At 34.8% G+C, this 25122-nt stretch overlaps 1 protein-coding gene and 1 pseudogene across 1 annotated transcript; both read right to left on the minus strand.

Moving 5' to 3' along the window:
• Nucleotides 1–3761: 3761 nt before the first annotated feature.
• On the minus strand, nt 3762–14016 carry LOC149790133 (uncharacterized). Its single transcript, XM_089972114.1, has 2 exons — nt 13891–14016; nt 3762–9772 (listed from the first exon to the last, which is right to left on the minus strand). The coding sequence occupies exon 2, from the start codon at nt 9746–9748 to the stop codon at nt 7727–7729; it is 2022 nt and encodes a 673-aa protein (XP_089828240.1). The 5' UTR covers nt 9749–9772; nt 13891–14016; the 3' UTR covers nt 3762–7726.
• A 6894-nt stretch (nt 14017–20910) lies between these two features.
• LOC149790134 (uncharacterized) lies at nt 20911–22654 on the minus strand (annotated as a pseudogene).
• Nucleotides 22655–25122: the final 2468 nt, after the last annotated feature.

The raw sequence follows: 25122 nt of genomic DNA on the forward strand, positions 1-25122 counted from the left end.
GAATTAAGACCCATGTGATGATGTGTATTATAGCGTATGTACTAACCAAGTACTTTAGTAATGCAGATCAGTTTGATTTCAAGTGAATCCAAAATGTTTGTTTGAGATGTTGAGCTAACTGCTGTGCTGTGAATATGGAAATATTTAGCGAGTGATTGAATGCTTGCACTGTATGTTTGTTGGTAGAACTCTTATTACCGGGAAGATGCTAGAGCTATTACATTTCATGACGGAAGGTAATTGCACTGAACTGAATACAGCCAAATAGTGAGCACTCGATCTTGTTTATCCAACCTTTATCATTTTGTTCGAAAACTAAAGTTTTCTCTTAACGGGGAATGTGTTGCCATCATATTACTGCTTAACATTTCCCTCTAATGTATTGTATAAATATTGATTAACATTAAGAGAAGGGACATGGGTGTGTATGGTAGTTTTAGTTTAAAGGGTTTTAAGCAGTAAGATAGGGTACTGTTAGAAACAAATTCTAATCACTTCTGATAATGATAAAGATTCTGACCTACAGGAGTTGGAGTCTCTATTTTGTCATCACTGTTGTTTTGATAAACTATTGCCCTGGTGTAAAACTACCAAATTGTTCTCTGAAAAGTGACGTCGTCTTGAGCCCTAGCATGGGTGAACATTAAAAATTGGCTGGGAATATACTTTGTGTTGGATGTTATTGTTTACAACTTTTGTACTACGTAGCACCAACATTGTAATATTTGTAAAGCATCTAGCAATGTGATGATTGGGCTTTTTGACGCGGTAAAGAATACGTGGAATGTTTCTCGCGCTTGCACAAGGAGTGTTTTTAAGTTCTGTGTGATGCTGTGATTAAAGCAAATTGGAGAATACATCATTTGAGTATTTATCCACGAGGATGCTCATTGACATTATTGTTTGACACAGACATAAATATTTATGATCTCATAGGTTGCTATAAAGGTGGAAGCCGCTTTCTTATAGGATGTGTATAGTTACGAATATTGTTCACTATTAGCAATGTGTTCATTCAAATAGACGAAATGAATCAAATATCAAAATGAACATATATAATACCCTTCTGGAGCGAATTTGAAACTCTGACAATTTAATTGTGGAGATGACACCACAAGGCAAATACGGAAACATAAATTTACATTGAAATATTTCGGCTGTGTTTAGGGAAATCTGGCAGTTATTAATTGGAATGACGTCATTGAATGAGTACAAATATTAATATCCTTGAAATAAGAGAATACTTAATACAACGGACGGTTCTTTGTTTACCAGAAGTGTGCGCATGGAAGAATTTTTTAGTAAACATGGGCAGATGCAAGATGCGCTAACGTTTTTGTTGGGGTTTCTTTCTTTTGAGCGAAAGTTGTCTGTGACTTGTGGTAACCCAATTTTTAGGCAGCAAAAGTAAGCAAGTTCCGTTATTTACATATTTATCCACCACAGTTGTCTTACTTTTTCGAATTGACTGTATTATTTGTCAGACGCTAGTCGTATCATAATTTCTTGACAAGTCGCCATAAAGCAGGTAAATGTTTTTTATTGGATATGTATAGAATTACGAATATGGCTTACTATTAGGAAAGATGTTCATGCAAAGAAAAAAAAAATCCTAAATTAACACACACCAAAATACACTCATACATGGATGCATGCATACATACATACATACATACAAAGATACAAAGATACGTACATACATACTGTGTTTAACATTAAAATGTATATGTTACGAACCTTTGGTCTTAAATAAAGTAACAGAAAAAAGCAAAAATCAGAAGGTTCAATAACCTTCAGCCAATCATTTCGTTACTTACAACACAATTTACCAGTTTTAAAAGGATCTTACCGTATTGTGAATAGAATCACAAGCAATCCCATACAGTTATATCACCAGTCCATAAATATAGTTTTCTGGATGAATTCCACTATTGAGTGCTCTGATATACAAGTAGCTTATAATATAGTAACCTTGATGTATCAAAATTAGATAATTATGATTGTTACTAAAGAAATTCACAATACTCCCAAAAATGGCTTAGTCGAAAGGTCAATAAGCACTTTGTGGTTGCAAATAATATTTTATAAATAAATGCATTATCTCAAACTATAAACGAACTCAAAGAAAACTGATTCCACAATGACTGATATGAAGATAGCAAAAATAATTAAGTTTAGTAAAACCCTTCTATACAAACTTGAGAAAATAACAGGAACATGTTTGGGTCATTATCCAATTTAATTCGTAAACAAGTTAAGTCTTTATACTTAAATTTAAAAACATAACTGCTTACAAAGATCAGGCTGACCATAGTTTATTCAAGGGAACAACCAATTTTCTGATCTCAGATCCAAATAAACATGTGTTTACAAATGATCAATAACTTTAAGTATGGTCTTCAATCATGGACAGACGTTAGCTATGTAATATATTGTTTGCAAAATTATCATTACGATCTCCAATAACGGACAATCCATACACACTATATATATATATATATATATATATATATATATATATATATATATATATATATATATATATATATATATATATATATATATATATATATATATATATATATATGTGTGTGTGTGTGTGTGTGTGTGTGTGTGTGTGTGTGTGTGTGTGTGTGTAAGTTACACCTCCTTTCATAAAGAAAAATAACAAATGATACGGTAGCATATTTGTTTTCTTTTAATCGAATATAAAACGTATTAAAATTACTAGGAGCATGCCTCATGAACGATACAAAATGTGTGTCAAAACCTCCTCTCATACAGAAAAAGAAAAACGTATACAGTTGAACATTCTTTTACGAATTGGTCAAAAATAAAGAGCATGCACATTGTTTATGAGCAATGCTTCATAAGAGATATAAATTAAGTGCAAAATAAAACAATATATTACACCCATACACGTAAGGGTGCATCTGAAATCAGATTATATTTAACAGTGATGTTCCTAATGTTAATGTCGTATTACCGCCACATTAGACTCCATCTTTACAATCTCTGACTTTTGTTATATCATTTTTTTAATGAAAGTAATCGGGTTGTGATCACTGATTAAAACAATAGGAGATAAAGCTTAACTGAAATACACACTTAAAATTGTTAATCTGTTTTGTTTCGAAAGTAGCACATAGGATGATCCAAACCATTTAGGTCTTAACAAAATCACGGCAAAACTCTCTTATGCCTAATTAATTGTTAAATTTACAAGCCTCACACACAGTAAGATTACTAAGATGTCGGTCGTGTGGCATACAATTTGCCTGTTTACTTCAATTTAATAAACTACCTCGTAAAGATTAGGTATATTAGGATTTGTCCAATGTGTCAAACTCAGATCCAAACACACGTGTTGTTTACAAATAATCATCATCGTAAAGTATAGTGTACCGAAATGGACCAAAGCGGACTACTATTTACGAAACGTTGGTAATGCAATATGATGTTTACAATGTGACCCTTATAATATACGAACATTGTAAAAAGTTAAACACTCACACAGATATATATATATATATATATATATATATATATATATATATATATATATATATATATATAGTGTGTGTGTGTGTGTGTGTGTGTGTGTGTGTGTGTTGGTGAAACTGTTAGTTGTACAGTCTTGGATACATACACCTCTCTCTAACTCTCACTCTCTCTCTCTCTCTCTCTCTCTCTCTCTTGGCTAATGACGACAAAACTGACAACTAAACCGACCAAGGTAGAAAGAACAACATACTGAAGAATAGAGATTGCATGTTTATATTTGTCATACTGAGGTTGTTGTTGTACTTACGGTAAATAATATTATTCTCTTTTAATTTAATTTATTTAACACGATATAAATATTAAATAGGAATCATTTTAGCTTTCTCAATTTGATAATAAACCGGAATATTCTCTTTAATAGTTCCAAGTAAATATAAATTATATGTTTTATTCGGTAGCCACAATTAATTAGCAACACTATATCAGTCACACCTTCCACGCGGTGGCGTTACTTTCAGTCAGATATCAGGATGCCAATTGACCGAGTGATCTAACGCACTCCAAGTTTCGGATCATTGAAATCTCACCTTTGTCTGCGTGGGTTTGTGTATTAGGCTTGGCTAACGTCGGTACGTGAAAAATCTAGCCAGTAGCTTCTCGTGCGTCGGTGGTTCGTCCTTCACCAGTTATACTGTCCGCCATTTATTGCATATCCCGCGTTGAAAATTGCGTTAAATCATACACCAACAACAAAATTTATTATATCACGGTGATTGTAGAGATGCACAATATGAGTGAGACTCAGTTGTATTGGAGATCTATACTATTATGCTGCTAGTTTTAATAATTTCAGATGGTATTGTAGCTATATGTCTTAAATGAGAAGATACCTTTTCTGGATAAACTTAAATTAAATTATGACTGAGGGTTACATATGCATTTTCTGCAACATGCCGCTGCTCTGTTTCCCATTAATAAAGGCATAACTAAGCACGTATACACAAGGGGGGTGATCCATTCATGCTATCCGTCATGAGAAATAAAGAAATATATTATTGACCGTAAGCTGTGTTTGTTGAGTTGCAATACATCACAGATGGTACGTTTCCCTTCATAGCCAAATATTTATGATTTGTAGTCATTTGTTTCAAAATTTGTTGGACATTTGAGTAGGCGTAAAGTACATAAAATAGACTTAGGAAGTGACTGTTTAATTTGGAAATAATTAGCTCATAAGTAAATATTTTACAAGTAATTTCTCAATAAATATAACAATTTCCAGTACACTAAATCTTTCTAAGGAACATGAAGGGAGACTGGATACATGGCTATAATTTTGCAATGGAATTTAGGTTTTCTGCTTTTGTTTTGAATGCCAGAATTAGATGATTGTTCACAGATAACACAACCATACCATACATTAGCTCAGCATTAGTCTATCCAAGTTTTCAAGGAATACTTTCCCTGATTCACTGTATGTTCATTGATAAACTATTGCACTGTTTTCAATATTCATGTAGGGGCTCATCTTAAAAAGAAAGAGACAAAAACACCTCTTGCGGGGAGGACACGCTGGACTATGAAATGTATTTTTTTTTTATAAATCTCCACAACATTTAATCTGATGAATGCAATTTGGAGGTCGGGAGTGATTCCAGCAAGTTGGAAACAACGAGTTGTAATCCCTATCCCAAAACCCTGAAAGGATCCGGCAGATGGAAACTCATAGAGACCAATATTCATTACTAAAATAACATAAACACCATCATGGAGACAATAATGAATAGCAGAACGAAGCACCGACCAAGAATGTAAATGTTTGCTAGCATAAAGCAAAAGGAGTTTCTCACACAAACGATCCCATACAAGTTAACTTGTACGCTTGTAATTAAGCATAAAACTGGCTATCAATGCAATCGAAAATATGATATGACTAAACTCTAATTGCAGTTTTCACAATCCTGAAAAAACTACGATTTAATTTGGACAAAAGGATTATCACGGAATAAAGCAAGAAAATAATTCGGTTTTTCATTAAGCGATGACAATGTATATTTGATTTTGTCGACGCGTACACCATTAACTAGAACAGCATGTTTGTATTGCCTTGAAATATAATTACTTAATGAGAACATCTCGACGCATGTCTAGAGTAGCTTGTTGCATTACCTTGACATATAGCTACTGAATGAGTACATTACGTTGTAGGTCGCTCGTAGAGTGATGCCTATGTTTCTTGACATGCACGGGTATTTTACCGTTGGTTCTTGAACGTCTTCTTTTTTCATATAGTATAAATAGTAAGGTTTTACTACAAGCGGTACATCATCTCTTGGATCTTGTCACGGGGTGTCAGTTTGGAACCACAACATTACAGCCATAGGGGTAATTGACAGCTGTTAAAATAAGATTGATTCCCATGTACATTGATGCTTTTCATTGAGTTGTTGTTGTTGTTGTTGTAGGATTTTACGCGAATTTTCAGGACTCGATAAGCTATACATGGCGGCTAGTATTAATGCTGGAGGAAAACCCCGGGAAAATCCCAGAAAGAACCACCGACCCAGGAGAGCTACTGTCGAACTTTCTCACATACCCACATTGCCTGAAACCGAGACTCGAACCCACGTAGACAGAGATGAGATGGCAGTGATCCGTCTCGTAGAGCGCTTTAGACCACTCGACCATTCGGTTCCCCTTTTCACTGAATGATATTGATCCATTTTATATACTTATATTTGGGTATTTTGAGTATTTTGTATGATAACGTATTTCGTATTATACGTATCCAGTTTTATGCATTTGTAGTTGAAACTGGTGGAGGGGGAAGTGTAGATGAACCAGACTGCAACTGTTAGGAGGCGTTGTTGCGCCAGACTGAAATTGGTGCAAGTGTGAAGTTGAGCCAGTATAAATCTGGGAAGTTGTGCCAAAGTGAAACTGATATTTTGTCGGTTTTTATAATTCCAAGTGGGAAGTTGAACCAGAGTGCACCCGGCATGGTTCCGAGCATGATATTTTGTGAATGTGTGTAGGGTGTGTGCGAGAGTCAGGTAATGCATATATTGTTTCATTCATTATTTTAGTACCATCATCTTATCGTACATAACACAAGTCTCGTCATTCACACACATTGCGTTTGTGTCATTCATTTAGTACAAATTCCATTCGTTTCAATTATGTTACAAGGACTGATTGCAAAGTTAAACCACTGCAGTTTTAAGCAGACCGCATGCATAAATGGATAACACATTTCGTAAATGATCGGGAAATGAAAACAAGTTGGTAACCAGCTTTCAGACGTTCACGAGCTAGAAAATGGAATTATACAGGGCAATGTAGAGTGCCAACCTCTATTTGACATCATGATTAAATATATGTAACAGTAAGTGGACCAGTTCACCTACGACCACAGAATTTAGAAAGCGCGAAACACATCTTAAGTGCTCAGATTATTTAAACTGTAAATCTTGTTTATTTGAAAATACGTCATTCGGGCTGTAAGATCTGAACAGGATTAATTGCATTAGTAGTGTGTCCATTAGTTCATTTTGGCTGGAATTTGCTTTATTAAAAATGTATTAAAGAAATTAAAAGTGCACATCATAATAGCATACACGGAAATAGAGACTTGAATTTATATTGCAATTTCAATAATTATATTAATGTTGTGTCCATTATATAATTTCGGCTGGAAATTGATTTATACAACATGATTATATTACAGGAAATGAAAAGATCTCAGCAAACTTACATTGTTGGAAATAGGGACTTCAATTTACATTCAAATTTCAAGTAAGGATATTGTACTAGTGTGATCCAACAAAAGACATATGGCGCATCACCACTACATGGGCCGCCAAAGGAACGTCAAATCCTTCAGCCTTGGGTTTAATTTGGATGTCCACTAGAAGTTTAATCAACACTTTAATAATTAGGTCTTGTTTCTGTAATTATGTGAGTATTTTAGATTTAATTGGCAATAATAAATCATTAACATTTTTTGACTGTTGTATCAAAGGAAAATTTTATTTCAATTTTATATAGCTTACTGCTTCTCACACACTTATATTACGTTTTTTAAGACCACATAGTCGTAATAGTTCTAAGAGTGAAATTAGAAAGATACAAACGTAAAATGTCATTAAGTACATTTAGCAGATAACACTGAATTGTACCTTTGTTTAATGTTTTCTTTCTCATGTAATGTCCCTTTCGTTCATTATCTCTGTCGCAGCAACCTAAAAGCATCATTAATTAGGAAAGCTATCTGCCACATTGCAGCATTGTGTTTATTATTTAACCTCATCGATATGCAGAGTACCTTGCATGCTTCCATATACATCCCCTCCTGCTTCAAACAACATGCCAGCAGGTTTAGAGCGGAGTCTCTGTACTCTAGATCATTGTAAAATGCGACCCACATCATGTTGTCCAAGGCGGCCATCTTGTGTGAAGTTTTTCCCTGTCGGAAGTAGCACTGGTACTCAAGGTAGTGCAATAACATTTTTGGATCAACAAAAGCGCACTGGGAAGTACAGATGGCATCTGTGTGTGAACCTATTGATAGGAGCATCTGCAGTATTAATGCTTTAGGCATGCAATTAATCTCTGATGGGAAAAAATATACTGGAAAGGCAACATATTGTCTCACAAACTCAGTTGGTGAGAGATTGTCCTCCAATATTTTACAAAGAGCATGTTCTGAGGGATCAGTACCGACATCCATGACCAGGTATGTATAATTCTCTTGAATCTGATGAAGGACATTCTCTGTCATGATGAAATTGTCCTGCCTCAAATAAAAAGCAGCCAGCTTCAGTCTTCCACAGGCAACATCAGACGAGTAGCCCAACAAGAGAAGCTCGTGAGCGATATCAAGACTTTCTTGGTCAATTGCTTCCTGTGCTAAACACTGGGAGGCCAGATCTGATCCAAGACTAGAGGAACAGAAAATCTTAAGTAGTGTCCGTATTGGTGTATGTGTGCAACATAATTTCTTCACAAAAGCAATTTTTTTTACCAGATCTAACGAAGCAAATTTCATCCTAAAACTATGAATACTAGCACTTAAAACAGTAATTGCTAACCCCATAGATTTCACGCCATCTGTCGCCCGATTCATTGAATCGATTAAAGATGACTGACAAAGACGAGTCAGTCCCTGACCTATATCATCACATGACAGTTTGATAAGATATTTTCCCTCCTGTCTCACGAGATCATGTAGAACAGCTAGCAACTTAACTTGGATATGGCCATATACTTTACCGTGGAACATGTTCTCTCCTGGTATAAAGTAATTTGGGCAGTAACCATTTTTAACCCATTGGCACAGGGTTTTCAAACATAGATCAACACACAATAACATATTTTTGGGTTGCCACAGGGAAGACGGTGTACTTTCTACAGCATAGAATACACAGGTCTTGCAGTGATAACTGCTCAAAGCTTTTTCTCCACAAAGTTGTTGCACGAAATCTTTCTTGATCATTTTCAGCAAAACATAGCATTTGTATTGAGTTGAGTTGAATTGCCACACAAGAATTTTTTCTCCATATGAAATGGATATTCTCCACTCCAGGTGATTCTCTGGACTGAGTGGATGACCAACTGGAACCAGTAGAGCACCAGTCTGCTTGATAATAGCTATATTTTCTCGAGATGGGTAATTGTTGATTCTGTTTTCCCACTGAGAGGCCTGATCAGGCCAAGATCTGACTCTCAATGCCGCCACAGCGTCGATTGAAAGGATTTCGCTCTGTTTCTTATATGCTGGACCATGCCGCTCCATATCACTAATGGATAAGAAATTACGACTGCATAAAACAGAACGACCGAATGAATCCAATAAGTGACCTTCACATTGCGCATTGAACACTGGTAATGATGAATCTCTATCCAACACTTGTAATTTCACATACCCTGGCGGAGTTCTCGGATCACTGACCATGATGTATGTAAATGTAAACGTTTCCAAGGACGGGATGCTCTGCACCACGCCGAAGTTGGAAAGACAAGTAAGGATATCAATGTCTGACTTTAGTCCTTGGGTGGTGGTAGCCTCAGCTTGACTCCCGAAGATATGATGAGGAATTTTCGAAACCATAGATTCAATCTCATCTGACTGAAACATCATGTTTATCCTCTTCCAACGTATATCCTCCCTGAGTCCTACTTTGTCCAGGACATTGAATAATCTAAGAGATACATCGCTATAATACAAGGGAATCATTCCTTCCATTATTCTCTATGTGCATTTGGATACCTGCAAAATATTAATAATAATCATTTATTTCATATATTCAATCCTCTATATTCTTTCATCTTAAAATGTTTCCAAAAAGCTTTCCATACACATCGGTATAAATATTGCAACATCCCATTTTTTAAAAGTTCAATCGAAATATCGGAAATGTATCGTCGCTTGAAATAATGTACGGTTCTATTTACTCCGACGTGTATCACGGGGTATAGTTAAAATGTATAAATCGGCAAGGTGTCCAAACTATTCATATTTCAAATGTTCTCATTTTCGCACTAATGTTATCAGACAGCACTTTTTATATATCTTTACACCATACCGGAATGAGAAAGATATCATTTGTCGAACCCAATTATAATACCTGAATTAGAATTACGTCTCAAAACATTTGCTGGGAAACTTGTGCAAGAAACGATGGGTGTTCAACAGTAAAACAAAGCCTTTAATTAGTGAACAGTACGTCAATGAATCATATCAGTGACCTTCCCATACACCTCTACACACTTTCTTCTTCTGGTTATCCAATTTTTAAAGGTCAGTTTGTATTAACTTCTCGGTATGGTGTTCATAAAGTGAACAACTTCATTTCCACCCCATGGCGGTTTGCAACATCGCATGTCCCTCAGGGTTGTTTGTTATTGTCACATAACATTTAGCAACACCGTGAAGATATAAACATATCCAGTGACACAAGCAGAGTTATTTATGTTACTTGGATGACCGCGTTTTCGCTCCAGACTTTATTTTGTAAATCAGATTCAAACGTTTCTTGTTACTTTTTTATACTGGGTGAGTAGCTGTTTGGCAATTTCAAGCCAGCTCGTAGTAATAATACGTTGGACATCTTATCCAATAAACGTTTAAATAATTTCGCGGAGGGGGCTGATCGGGGTGATATTTCACTTTTTTTTCCCAATCTATATTTTATGATGTAAACCTTCATTATCCAACTTGTGTTGTAATTTCCATGGTTCTTTATGAAGCAAGTGGAAGTTGATAACCAAGATATAACAGGCAAAATAAAACATGTTAATTCTGTTCTAAATCTAAACAGTGCTTGATAATGTGACTGAAATATTAGGAATTCCATGGTACTTTCCAGGGATGTATGGAATCCTCCAAACGTTTTAAATCAATATACATTGTGATTTCACCAGCAGAGTGTGAATGCTTGAAATGCTTACCGGGGTGAGAACCTCAGTGGCTGGGACACTGTCCTCGTCAGTTTCCTGTGAATGTTGTGTAGCTGTCATTGCGACATTTGCAAGGTTTATTGTTTAATACTGGCGAATTTAAATTGTATTATGGGAGTGACGGACGGATATATGAGTATTGCTTAGCATAATCGAATTGTTCTTATGTTGCCTTTCAGTAATAATGTCGTAATATAATATCGGATGCACGCTTTCATTTTCGCCAGATTGCACTGTATCTGTAAGAGGCATATTTTGATTGCAGTTCCTGAACGAAATGCTTGTTTACACGTCTGGAAAGGAGGTAAGTACGAACGCTGTTACAAAGTAAGAAAACTGGATGTGTTCTAACAAAAAGTAAGAGGACAGTATGAAGACTGATTGCGTTGTTAAAAAGTAAGTAGACTGGTTGCGTTGTATCAAAGAAGACTGTGTTCGCACAATAAGAATCCAGGTTTCGTTTCAAGAAACAAACATTTCTTTGATAATCCATGAACTGCTATTAGTATATTGTCTATTACTCATCAATCTTAATTAATGACGCCAGTTTTCGACTGTCATGCCGTAATGGTCATCTTAAAAACATATTATTTTTGTAAAGATTGGACCACAATATAAACTACATTCAAAGAGACAAGCTAATTATAATTGTGGGTTAGTTAGAGCGAAGCAAAGGCCATCAGCAACATATATACATGTTGAAAAATGCAACAGAGAGACAGGCATGCGACAGATTGGGAGTGGGAGGATTGTAGGAAGCCATAAGTTACCTACGACAAGTTAATTATATAACAGCCATACTTATGTTTCAGTCAGTTGTCATAAGACAATACGTGCAAGAGTAGCAAGGGGAGGTAATTTTACATGCACAACATCCATTGGTTACTCTGTTCCAGTCATTAGCCTTAAGACAATTTGTATAGCAATAATATTGCGACAACAAGTTACAGATGTGAAATATGTGATTTTTAGTCATTAGCCTTAGCCTGTTTTAATCACTAGTTATTAATAATTTTTCGTTTAATTACATTAATGCGCTGTATAAACTACAATGTTGGAAAAAAAATTTATATTTCCTAACAAGAAGAAATTTTGATAGTCATTCCATCATTCAGAAAAATGTAAATCATGTGACTGCTTTATATTATCTGAGCGTTGATGATATTAGGAACATTATCAATACATTTGAAACCTGACAGTTTATGGTCAGTGCAATTAAAAAATCGGCATGTGGTCATATCGTGGTCATTACTTTGGACACTTATAAAACTATAGCCCACTTGAAAACGAATGAATTTTGTACTAAATTGGACAGTCTTTAATAAAACGGAATCAAACCTACTCATATGTCATGCTTCAACTTAAATCAGGTGTGTCTTGTAAATTTGTATAAATTGGGCTGATCGTTCATTTTCAAGGGAAATGTCATAGAAACACCTACCCACCCACCCCCCTATTTCTTGTTCTCTTCTAATTCATCTTCAGTAATAACGACTTTAAGACAAAAGAATACTTGCTGCACAAACGAAAAGTGAGGGCATATCACCCAAGTTTCACGTGCATATGCCTTCGACACATTGTCTTGATTGACTACTTTTTATACAACTGACCTCAGAACATATCTGTTTCATTCTATGAAAGATAAAAAAAAATGAGAGATAACAGACAGAGAACATGCAATTATTTTTCTTTTGACATATAACATTTACATGACAAATACGGATGAATACTCTGTAAGTTAACATTTCTCCTGTCAGTTTGCACCCGGAAGTTTTCATGCAATAATTGATGTAAATAATGGTAGATCCATGGTGATGGAGGCGGGATCTGAAAGACTTCCTCCCCCTCCTAAAATAGATAAAGGGCGGTGAACAAATGGGTACGCTCCCTAGAGTAACTTTACAGTAAGACATAAAATATATGTTTGAAACGGCTCAAAGGAAGGAACTTCACGTGGCTTCACCCTTTAGGTATTGGGGTTCTGTCACGCCTGCTTGTTACGCTCCTTCTAAACATACATACATACATACATACATACATACATACATACACCAGACTGAAGAGGAAATCATTTCCAATTATGTTGGAAGTATCATTATTTGAGATGTTATTTTGTTAAGAACAATCATAAGGTGTACCGATCAATGTCATTAGAAAACAGCCTGTTAGGTTACATCACATTGTCCTACAAAGCATATCTCACTGTAAACCTCTAAGATACGTCAACATGTTCATGTTTGTACATATCCTATTTTCATAAGCTAAGTCCTTCAGTAATTATCAAACTTAGGACAGCATGGGTTTAGACTGTTAAGTGAAACATTACGAAAACTCTACTGCAAATTATATTGAATCAGTCTATATAAGATTGACAACTTTATTCAAATATCTTGCCAATTTGGGTCTCATTACATTGTGATTAAATCATTGGTAATGAACATAAATAAGAATACAAAAATTGAGAAACTGTTATTAGCCATGAAAAGTTGTCTCCCTTAACCCTACATACAGGAGCGTCTAAGTGAGCAGAGTTAGGCGATACGTCATATGGAATTGTGCGGATGTTTACTATATTTGTCATCATATTGTTATTCAGAATAACGAGTTTCTCAAAACATCAGAAAAATAAATTTGTCAAAACTGTGTGGGTGATATTATTTTCACTGCTAATAAACCACGCAATAGCTCATTCATATATATATATATATATATATATATATATATATATATATATATATATATATATATATATATATCGGTTTGTGTGTGTGTGTGATTCGTACATTAGGCATTGGAGAAGGTCATTGTACTGTGCTACGTTGTTTGTTTAACCAATGATCAAGTTCCATACCTGTTTGATTGACCAAACATATTTACAGAATGTTGCTCATTATGTAATAATTCGCTTGACTATATCATCAATGTTACCTTATTCTCTCTTGGTTAATATCCAAACACTTTATTATGTATTCGGCTGTCGGCTTGTAGGTAGCATTCTTCAATGTGTGGTCACGTGATAATGTATATATGTAGCTTGCAAGTAGTATGTATCCGTAACAAGGACGTAGTCAGAGAAGGTAATAAGAGAAACAGAAAGTAATTTGATTTAGGTTTTTAAGGAGGATTGCATGTGAAAGAGAATGTAAATTGGGGAAAATCCGGCATTATAGGGTTTAGTAGGACTGATGTGGAAAGGAATATATTGAATACGGGTCATTTTCTGCGCCCTCTCCAAATGTATTTATGTTATGTAAAATATACATGAGGGGTGATTAACATTTATTTCGGACATCAGTTTTGTGTTCACGTTTCCGTTGCCATGGTTACAGGGTGTCAAAACACTATTAGAAAATACATGAAAATCAAAGACATGAAAATCCGTCGTCTTTTCCATTTACTTCTCATCAATACTGCTTTTCCATCAGCTGCTGATTCAGTTTGAAATTTGCAATATGCATTTTTATTTTAGAGGTTATACTGCTGTATATATGACGTTAAGTTTCTAAAACTATTCCAAAATGGTCCATCGTAGAAAAAAATAGGATATCGAACGTATACGTCAACTGAAAACTGTTTCTAAAATACGTTGACAAAAAGGTACTTAATCGTACAATAGAAAACCTGTTTCTCAATAAAATATTTTTTAATATTATTGAATGATGTTTAATATTATTTATTTAAATGATTGTTTGATATTATTGAATATGACGGTAAAGGAGGCGTTAACAGGGGCCTGCATGTTCACTTCTTCTCCGAATACATGGGTTTCTTACCTTCACTGGAAATGACAAGTGTTCTTTATGTATTTATGTACTTTTATCCTTATATTTTCATAGCAATATGACACGTACACTACTGTGTTTCTATTTTTAGAAAAGAAAAAAATCAATAAATTATCTCCCACACCCCTTGAGGTAGTCTATAGTCAAACTGTAATCTATTTATAAACTATATATTCATCCGTAAACATATAATATGGACATTAATAAGAAAGAAAGAAACTATTGGTTCAGCACTTTTAATGAACTTCTGAAAACTGTGAAATATGTTTTACAAGTAATGGTATTGGAGAATACAAGAAAGAAACAGTCTAGAGGTTTTGTACTCTCTTGACCTTTTGCATCTATTTTTAAACCAGCGCGAGCATACTGCATTACACTAACTGCATGCTGCTGTCTGTGAAATGAGAGGATGTTCACGTTGATAAAGAACACATACCTATAACGAACTAATGGAAACACAATCATTTTATTATTCGTTTTGCAAATGTTATTTACTACCACTTAAGAGTCGTCAAAGATAGTGGTTTACATCGTGCAAAATTCAGAAATTCGTAGCATTAATGCAGCTTTAACGAATTTTTAAGGAAAGTTTGCACATAAACTTCGATGATAAAAAGTCAAAGTAAGTATTTTTCTAACTGTTCATCGTTTTAAAAACATATATACGACTATACCCCCCTCTCTCTCTCTCTCTCTCATATGCACATGTATGCCTATAGTCAATTCTTTGTAGGGTCAAAATTGGGGCCCTCGGTGGGGGCAATGAAGAAATTCAAAAACGTATATAAACATTTTAACGAATAAAAATAACGTTATATAAATATGTGTTCATATATACCATTAAAGGAAAGCTATTCACATTTTTTCACTGACTTGTATAAGTCGACAACGGTTTCAAAGGCAATGTTTGTGCCTAAATATTGTAAGTACTATAATACATGTAGGCCGACGTGTTTCTCCTTATTCCAACGCAACAATATTGCGAATATCTCGCTATAAGGCTTTCTATATAACTGGAGGTTCAGGGACGTGTTAAAATAAATCTATGCAAGCAAGAGACCTCGAAACATCTGATAAAATAAATGCACTCACTAAACACAAATTACCTAACTGTAGCGGTTAACCAAAACTAATAGCAAATCTGTTGCCATGGTTACATGTTGTCAAAACACTTTATAAAATAAATGAAAAGTAGTCATCTTTTCCGTTTAGTACTCATAGATACTGCTTTTTCAAGTACTCGTAGATACTGCTTTGTCAAGAACTATTCACTCAGTTTTAAATTTTGCAATATGCATTTTTATTTTTGGGGGGTTATAAAGCTCTGTAAATAAAATTGTATTTCTTAAACTATTCCATATGGATTTATCTTGCCTAAGAGCAAACGTTTACGTCCGCTGAATACTACACCTAAATTACATTGACAAAAAAGGTACTTAACTATAAAATAATAAAAAATGTTCCAACATGAAATATTGATTAACATTACTGAACGATGTTTCATGTTATTGATTTATTTGAATTATTGTTTAATATTATTGAATACTATGAATATATTTAGGCATTATCAGGGACCAATATTTTTGCTTCTTCGCCGAATATATTGGATTGCTCCCTTAACTGGAAATGACAAGTGTTCTTTATGCATTTTTATCTTTATACTTGCATGACAATATAACACACACACGTGTTTCAATCTGTAGCAGAAATACATATAAATACCTTCACTTCCATACCCCTTGATGTAGCCTCTAGTCAATCTATGATCCGTTTTTGAACTATATATTTGTCTACATATTAATGCGAATGCCAAGCAATATGTAATATCCCTTACACCAACACTTTTGTAATTTGTGCATACTTTTGTAAAACATGAAAGGTAATGGGTAAATGGGCCACCCCCACCCACCCCAAAAATACATCAAATTGTTATGTTTTAGCTGCGAAATATATACTGGCGCGAAAACACTTTATTAATATGCCAATAAAGCACAATGGTCGATTTAATATGAAATGCACTGAATACATAATTTGTACATAACGTTAGTAGTCAAACACAATTACACGCAAATCATGATGCTTGTAACATCCACATCAATCCATCCACAACATTACATAATATGAGTAATATACACGTTATCATAAGGGTGAGATGAGCAACTGTTTCTGTACTTGCCATTTAACCTTTGATCCCTCATATAGACACCAAGGGAGGTGGCCAAAAATTATACAGTAACAATATTTTCAATGCTTATTATAAAGGCAACACGTCACAAGAAACTTTGATGTAGTCAGCTACACCTTTGCCATTTTATATAGACCGAACCTGCCATGACTGCACAGTCATCAAAGATAAAAAGTATTGCTATGCCGTTACTTCATGTATCTTCGAATCAGCTGATTTTAGCCACAACACGTTCTTGTAGTCGAGCGTAGCCATTTTGAGATGTCCCCTCGTACATAATAATGCTCGTTACCCGTTCGCGTATTTTGTACAACAATACAAGATTTTAAAATTAAATTACTTGCATGACATTCGAAGATGAGAATATTATATTCTGGTAGGTTTGTCATGACTGATTATATTGTCCAATACAAGGTTAAATTCGAAGAATTAAAACACCGTGTTGTGTGTGTTACTGTCGTGCGGTCATGTTCCGTCAGCATGGTCGATTTGGATTGGCCGATCGATTGCAATACCCACCAATCCATGCTTTGTTTACCAGAATGCTTCGTATATAAACAGCGTCGTTGTCCCAAGTCGGTGACAGATAGGGGTAGAAAGATAAGGCAGCAGACGGAAAGAGGAAAAAGAGCTGGTTAAGATCTAGAACAAAGATCAAGTCAAGAAAGATGAGAGAGGTAATTTTTGGAGAAGGAAAATTTAATGTATGAAATTTTGAAGAATAATTTGGAACTTAGACTTTAAAACTACCAGTTCCCAAAAGCAGACGAATTTTCTATACACAAATTTCGGAAACCAAATTTGGATTCCGAAATTCAAAACCTTGTTGCCCACATTACATATGTTTAACAATCAGGCTTAGTTTTTAGTGAATTAGATTGGTTTTATCTAATCGAAATATATCCAATACAGATGTATCTACTGGTATAATTCTATAAGTAAAAGTTAAATTTGTATACTGTTAAAAAGGGTGTAGTTCTGTTTTACAGATGAGAAATGTTTGAATAAATATGTCCTGGATTTTGAATCTTTCTTTATTGTTGTTTTATCTCTATTGCTAAAGTCAGACAAACCCTTGTAGCTTCAAGGTCTGAAAAAGAAAGCTAAAATCCCTGAGTAATTTTCCAGACCCATGAGGTTACAGAATTGGTAGTCAGAAGTAGGATCATAATGATCTAATCAAAGAAAAGAGAACAACACCATAACACAATTCTTAATTTTTTTAAAATAAAATCTCTTTTGAAAATCTGGTAGAGATGATCATCCTGGAAAAAGGAAAGAAACAATGAAATAAAAATCTGACTCCAGCAATAGTAGATAAAATTTATAAAAACAATTATTTAAAAAAAAGTGATCAGGTTTGGAAATGAAGCAAAATGCACATTTATTACGCTTGGAAGACATGTATATGAAATGTGAAGCAGGAAATGAAACTGAAAGTGTGACAACTGAGATTGATAATAACAGTAATGAAATAAGATCAAGGGATTCAAGTCCCTGTGGTAAACTGGAAAGTAATCTAGAAAAACAAATGACAAGTTTAGCAACAAAGTTAAAGATACAGTACTCACCCTAGTAGACCACATGAAATCTACATTTGAAGATTTCGAGTCAAAATTGCATCATCTACATCAAAAGTTACATTTGACTGAAAATAGAAATGAAAATTCCAGAACTAGAGAAATAGAAAACCCCAGCCTCCAAAGAAACAGTGGAATCAGTAGTAGTAGAGAACACACACCTACTCATGAGATAATGGGAAACAATAAGAAGGCTAGGATTAAACCTCAGCTATATGACGGTCAGACTGACATAGATGAATACTTAACTCATTTCAATATTATTGCAGAACTTAATGACTGGGATTATCATTCAAAGTCATTGTATTTAGCTAGCAGTCTCACTGGTACTGCTCGCTCTATGCTTAATGAAATTGAACCAGAACAAAGGAATGATTACTACAATCTGGTAAAAGTATTAAAATCCAGATTTGGAACTCTAAATAAAGCTGAAATATACAGGACTCATATTAAATCTAGAGTTCGAGAAAAGGGAGAATCAATTTCTAAATTAGCTCAAAACATCAAGAAACTGACCAGACAGGCATATCCTGATGCAACTGGTGAAATCATTGAAATTTTAGCCCTGGACTACTTTATTGATGCCTTGCTGGACTCTGAAACCAGATTAAGACTAAGAGAATGTGGTCCTAAAACAGTAAACGAGGCTGAAACAATAGCTGTTGAAATGGAAGCTCACAAACTACCTGATAAACAGAGGCAGAAAAATGTGAACTCCCTGTCTGAAATAGAAACTGTACCTAATGAGGGCAAGCTAGATAAAATTGTACAAAGGCTAGAACGTTTGTCTGAAACAGTAGAAAAATTGCAGTCAGAAACAGAAAAAAAGAATACAAAAACTTGAACAGAAAACAAGTAGATAGGAATGACAATGTCAGAAGAAATGTTGGCCAAAGAGATTACAATGGAAAAAGGTTTCAAAACTTTTCACACAGTACTAACAGAAAACAAATTCTTGAACAAAGAGATAGAAATCAAATTAAAAAATACAAGCCAAACCATAGTTTTAGAAACAAATGGGATAATACTGACAGACAGACCAGAAGTCAGGGAAACAGAAATGGGTGAAGCTTGGGGACCAGATCGCGACTGTAAAGAAAGAAAGGTCCAAATTGATCAAACTAAACAATCTAGGGACTGACACAGGATATTTTGTAAATGTTAAAATAAATGGAAATTGCATTTCTTTGTTGTGTGACACTGGAGCAAATGTTACAATTCTAAGTACTAAAGTAGTAAATTCGTGGTCAGAAAACTCACAACCGGAGGTGACTCCAGTAAAAAGTATGTTTTTAACTGTAACTGGAGAAAGCCAACCTTTTGATGGTAAAGCAGAGGTAGAAATTATGTTAGGGACTCGTACTTTCACACAGGAAGTATTGTTAGCAGACATACAACAAGATGGCATACTTGGTATTGACTTTTTAAAGAAACACCAGTGTGACCCTATTATTAATAAAGGTTATTTAAATGTAAAAGGAGAAAAAGTACCATACTATATGAAATCAGATGAAAAGAAAACTGTGTGCTGTAGAATTGCTTTAACTGAAAATGTTGTGATATTGCCTGAATCTGAAGTAATTGTAAATGGCAGACCAATTGACCTGTATGATAAGGATGACATGGGCTTAACTGAACCATTCTCCAAATTTGTGGAGAAAACCGGTCTGCTAGTAGCAAATGTTTTAGTACATCCTAAAAATGGATACATTCCTCTCAGAACAGCCGAATGGTTTAAGCTAATCGAAATATATCCATTACAGATGTATCTACTGGTATAATTCTATAAGTAAAAGTTAAATCTGTAAACTGTTAAAAAGGGTGTAGTTCTGTTTTACAGATGAGAGATGTTTGAATAAATCTGTACTGGATTTTGAATATTTCTTTATTGTTGTTTTATCTCTATTGCTAAAGTCAGACGAACCCTTGTTGCATCAAGGTCTGAAAAAGAAAGCTAAAATCCCTGAGTAATTTTCCAGACCCATGAGGTTACAGTATTGAAAAACAAACTTGTCAGTAAAACACAAGCATACAAAGTCAAAATAATTGCAGAGCATGTCTTAAAAATATATTTTATGGTCATTTAAATGTGGAATGTACTATCAATCTCGCTTTCTTATTATCACCAAATGACATGCCATAATAATATAGACATTTTGATGTGGATGACAATTCAAATTATAAAAAAATATTTTACACATACACACACACATGTATGTACACACACACACACACACACATACATATATATATATATATATATATATATATATATATATATATATATATATATATATATATATACACGGAACCAGATGAATATTGATGAAGGCAGTGGTTGCAGTGTAGCAATCACTCCTCAGTTGATTTTCCGTTGTTATTTTCACATTCTTGAAATAAATTATGCATCCTTAAGATGACAAGTTATTGATTTTAACTTTGTCAACTCATCATTTTCCCATCTTTTGCAGCTGAGAAACCATATGACACTTGACATTTGTGCACAACACCCTACAACCCGAGCACCAGCCTTGCAGTTACAGTACCATCCTTTGACGGAATCTGTCTAATCGTTATTGGATCCACATTGAATATGTTTTCTTTCTGGAGTGTCAAGACTGGATTTTTCCATGTAACAGACCTGGAAAAGCCATGCATGCCATAACATCATAAAGCTCCTCATTTGTGATATGTTCAATTGTATAGCTTGGAGCCTTTTTGACTTGATAAATGCCCATAGTGATATAACGCACGTAATCAATTGAGAGCATTAGGGAATCAGTCAGTTCGTCAGTGGATGCATCCATCTTAAAATAGATTTTGCGCTTATTCAGTAAGTTGTTCTCTTGAACCAGAATTTGAACACTGTTCGGTTCCTTTGCTTTTTCATCCATCCTTCTTGCAGTCTCAGCAGTTGATGGATCCAGATTGGCCAGGGGTGGTCGAAATTTATTCATTAATGCACAGATAATTTTAAGGAAGTTACCTATGTGAGAAACAAGTGCATTTGACACTACTTTGTCAAAATATTCCACTGTTTCACTCGTGCATTAACGCTCCCTACTACCCATCGTAATTTTGTGACCAGTCTTGAGATGTTGGCATCTTCTGTTGAATGCTTCTTATGTCCCTTATGTAGAAAAACTGGCATTCAAACTTTAAATCATTGTTCCTGACGGAAATCGACAAGAGTCGCGGAAGCCCCTGTGTACAACAAAACAACACCCTCCTGTAACCAATTTGTAATATCTTCAACATTTGTTCTTATAATGTGTTTACTTATGCTGGCACCATTGCTATAATGATCAGCTAAATATGGGCCTAGAACAGATATAATATAACCATCAGTTCCCACAACCATCATTGGCTTAACTAATGATCGATTTTTATGTAAACTGTATGAACTTCGTTGGAAGTTATAGTCAGAGCTCTTTTGTGTATATATGTTTATATATATGTACCATCAAGGACAAGGACTGCCTTGTTGCTTCCATGATTAAATATCTCACTTGCAGTTGGAGTAGTGTGGAAAGATGATAATACATCATGTGTGATGTGTTGTAAACAACTAAGTAAACCATAATGGACTCCCGCGCTGTTTTAATTATTCGTTGCACTTGCGATGTTATTGGATGGAAAAATGTGGATAAAATGGTGTTTGGAAGGCCTTCCCGTAGCTTTGTTAGAAAACCTCCCAGGCATGTCAGTGGATATCTACCATGTGTATTCAAGAATGAAGATACTTCCAGGAATTTTCCAAGCCATTTATTACCTCCTCTTTTGAACTTTGCAGTGGGAAACATCAATTTTTCAGCTCGACCCAAACGTGTCACATCAGTTCACCTTTTTCCTTCGACCTATCACAATTACACGACAAATACAGATGAATACTTTGTAAGTTAGCACATCTCCTGTCATTTTTCATCCGTAAATTATCATGCCTTAATTGATGTAACTAATGGTGGATCCATGGTGATGGAGTCGGAGTCTGGGTGCCTTCTTCCCCCTCCCAAAATAGATAAAGGGCGGTGAACAAATGGGTACGTTTCCTAGAGTAACTTTACAGTAACAAAGTTAAAAAATATACTTGAAACGATTCAAATGCAGAAAGTTCCTGTGACTTCACCCTTTGAACCTTGTGGTTCTGTCCCCATCCATGCCTGCTTGTTTACGCTCCTCCAAAACAATCTTAAAAGATATTTATGTACATGGTTTTCTTTGACATTCACTTGCCTTCCCGAATCAAATACACGATATAAATTTCAAATCATTCCTGATGTAGAAATTATTAAAATATTTTGATACACCCTTACATATACATATAATCTATTCTCTGCTTTTAAAATTGCATTTGGCAAGCAAAATACAACTTTATTTAATCATTCTTATAATGACAACCATTCGAAATGATTGTATTCTTCAACGATAGAAGTTTCTTTCGTTTACGACATAATTCGATATTAAGGAAAAGGGAATACGTATATTTTTGTATGATGCTTACTTTTTCTAACGACATGATAAATGTCAGCATATACGTAATAGCCCATTGCGCTACAGCAGCAGTAGACCCTCCTGTTTGGCTGAGTAGATCCGTGCCTTATTAATATAAACTGCGACATTTATATAGTACTCAGGGAGTACGGTAAGGATGCACCATTTGACAAGCTTTGTTCCATGGAACAATTGATACTCATCCGATTCGGGAACTAAAATGTTGGTTTTGACCTTTATTTGACTGTGTTTCAGTCATATTAGCATATTAGCACGTTTTTAAATGTAAGTGGAATTTTCTACAACGATTTTCACATTCTAACAAAATTACAAATTGTTACGTTTCTCAGATCCGTTCATCTAATGATATAAAAAAAACTCTTTAAATTGCGATGAAGAGTCATGATAATTATCTTTGGTAAGTAACTTGGACGTAAAAATATGTTCCAAATACAATGGGCTGCTTTTCTAAACGCGCTGATATCTCCATCCCCCACTTGTAATTAATTGTTAAAATTGTAGCATAGACCTGCATGCATACATGCATACATACATACATGCATACATACGCCAGATTGAAGAGGAAATCTTTTTCAATTATGTATTATTTTAAATCATTTTATTTTCTTCAGAACAACCGTAAGGTGAGCCGATTAAAGTCATTAGAAACCAGTATGTAATGTTACATCCCATGTCCTACAAAGCATATATCACTGTAAACCTATAAGAAACGTCAACATGTTCATGGTTGTACATATCCTATTTTCATCAGCTAAGTCATTCAGTAATTATCAAATTTAGGACAGCATGGGTTTAGAATGTCAAGTGAAACATTACGAAACCTCTACTGCACAGTATATGATATCAGTCAATATCATTTGATTGTCCCTATTAAAAAAACGTGTACTGTCCTCGTTTGCTTAAATAGCTTACTTTGAAAACTTTATTCAAATATCTTGCCAATTTCAGTCTAATTACTTTGTGATTGAATCATTGGCAATGAATATCAAGGCAGAATACAAAATTTGTGAGAAACTGTTATTAGCCATGAACATTTGTCTCCCTTAACCATACATACAGGCGCGTCTAAGTGACCAGAGTTAGCCAATACGTCATATTTTTTTCGTACTATTTTTCGGAAATGTTGCACATATTATTTTAAAGATAACGTGTATATTTTAGCATTTTCATCCGGATTTGAACTGTCGCAAATGAAGGCAATTGAGGTGAATGTCAAATATCAATCAGTTCGAATTAGCAAAATAGTTGTCAGTCAACTAGAATTTGTGTCAACACTCTACAACCAGCTTTTTCATTAACACGAAGTTGCGTCAACACTCTGCAACCTTCTTTTTTTCATTAATAAGAAGTTGTGTAAACAATCTGCAATTGGGGCCTCGGGTGGCCGAGTGGTCTAAAGCGCTATTTGTTACGTATCACTGCCATCTCATCTCTGTCTGCGTGGGTTCGATTCTCGGATGTGACCTATGTGGGGATGTGAGAAAGCTTGCCAGTAGCTTCTCGTAGGTAGGTGGTTCTTTCTGGTGGTTTTCTCGGGTTCTTCCTCCACCGTTATTACTTGCCGCCATGTATGGCTTATCGTGTGCTTAAAAATGGCGTTAAACCCAAGAACAACAACAGCAGCATAGAGGGCGAACAACCTCTAATTGACTCACTCGTTATTCGTAAAAATAAGCTTTGCTCGAAATCGTTAAAAAGGTTCGCTATGATTGAAGCGAAGGATTTACCAATCGAGTACCGAGTATGAGACTTTGCCCTCGTTGCTGCTATTAATTATAAATTGTATCAAGACCGACTCGATATCGTGACCGTGGGTCAGGCAAGTTTATCGTTATAAAACCATGCGAGGATAACTGAGCCTAACTAAATAAATTTTTAGAAAGATTATAATCCATAACTCCGATGCACCTGATGAATATTTCTCATCGTATGTGTATCAACTCCGTTAAACACATCAAGAATATTACAGTTATCCCTGATCACTTTTGGTATCTGCGTATACCGCTAAGTTACATAAATCACATCTGTCTTTTTATGTCTTCTTCGAGAAAATATCCGAGCTGAGTTTGCCTCTTTGTAAAACATCACATCATCGTACACA

This window comes from Sinohyriopsis cumingii, chromosome 10, assembly GCF_028554795.1.
Source record: "Sinohyriopsis cumingii isolate HCF-2022 chromosome 10, ASM2855479v2, whole genome shotgun sequence".
Classification (NCBI taxonomy): domain Eukaryota; kingdom Metazoa; phylum Mollusca; class Bivalvia; order Unionida; family Unionidae; genus Sinohyriopsis; species Sinohyriopsis cumingii.

Coding starts and splice junctions, on each gene's coding strand:
- LOC149790133 (XM_089972114.1), bottom strand. CDS start 9,748: ATGGAAGGAATGATTCCCTTGTATTATAGCGATGTATCTCTTAGATTA.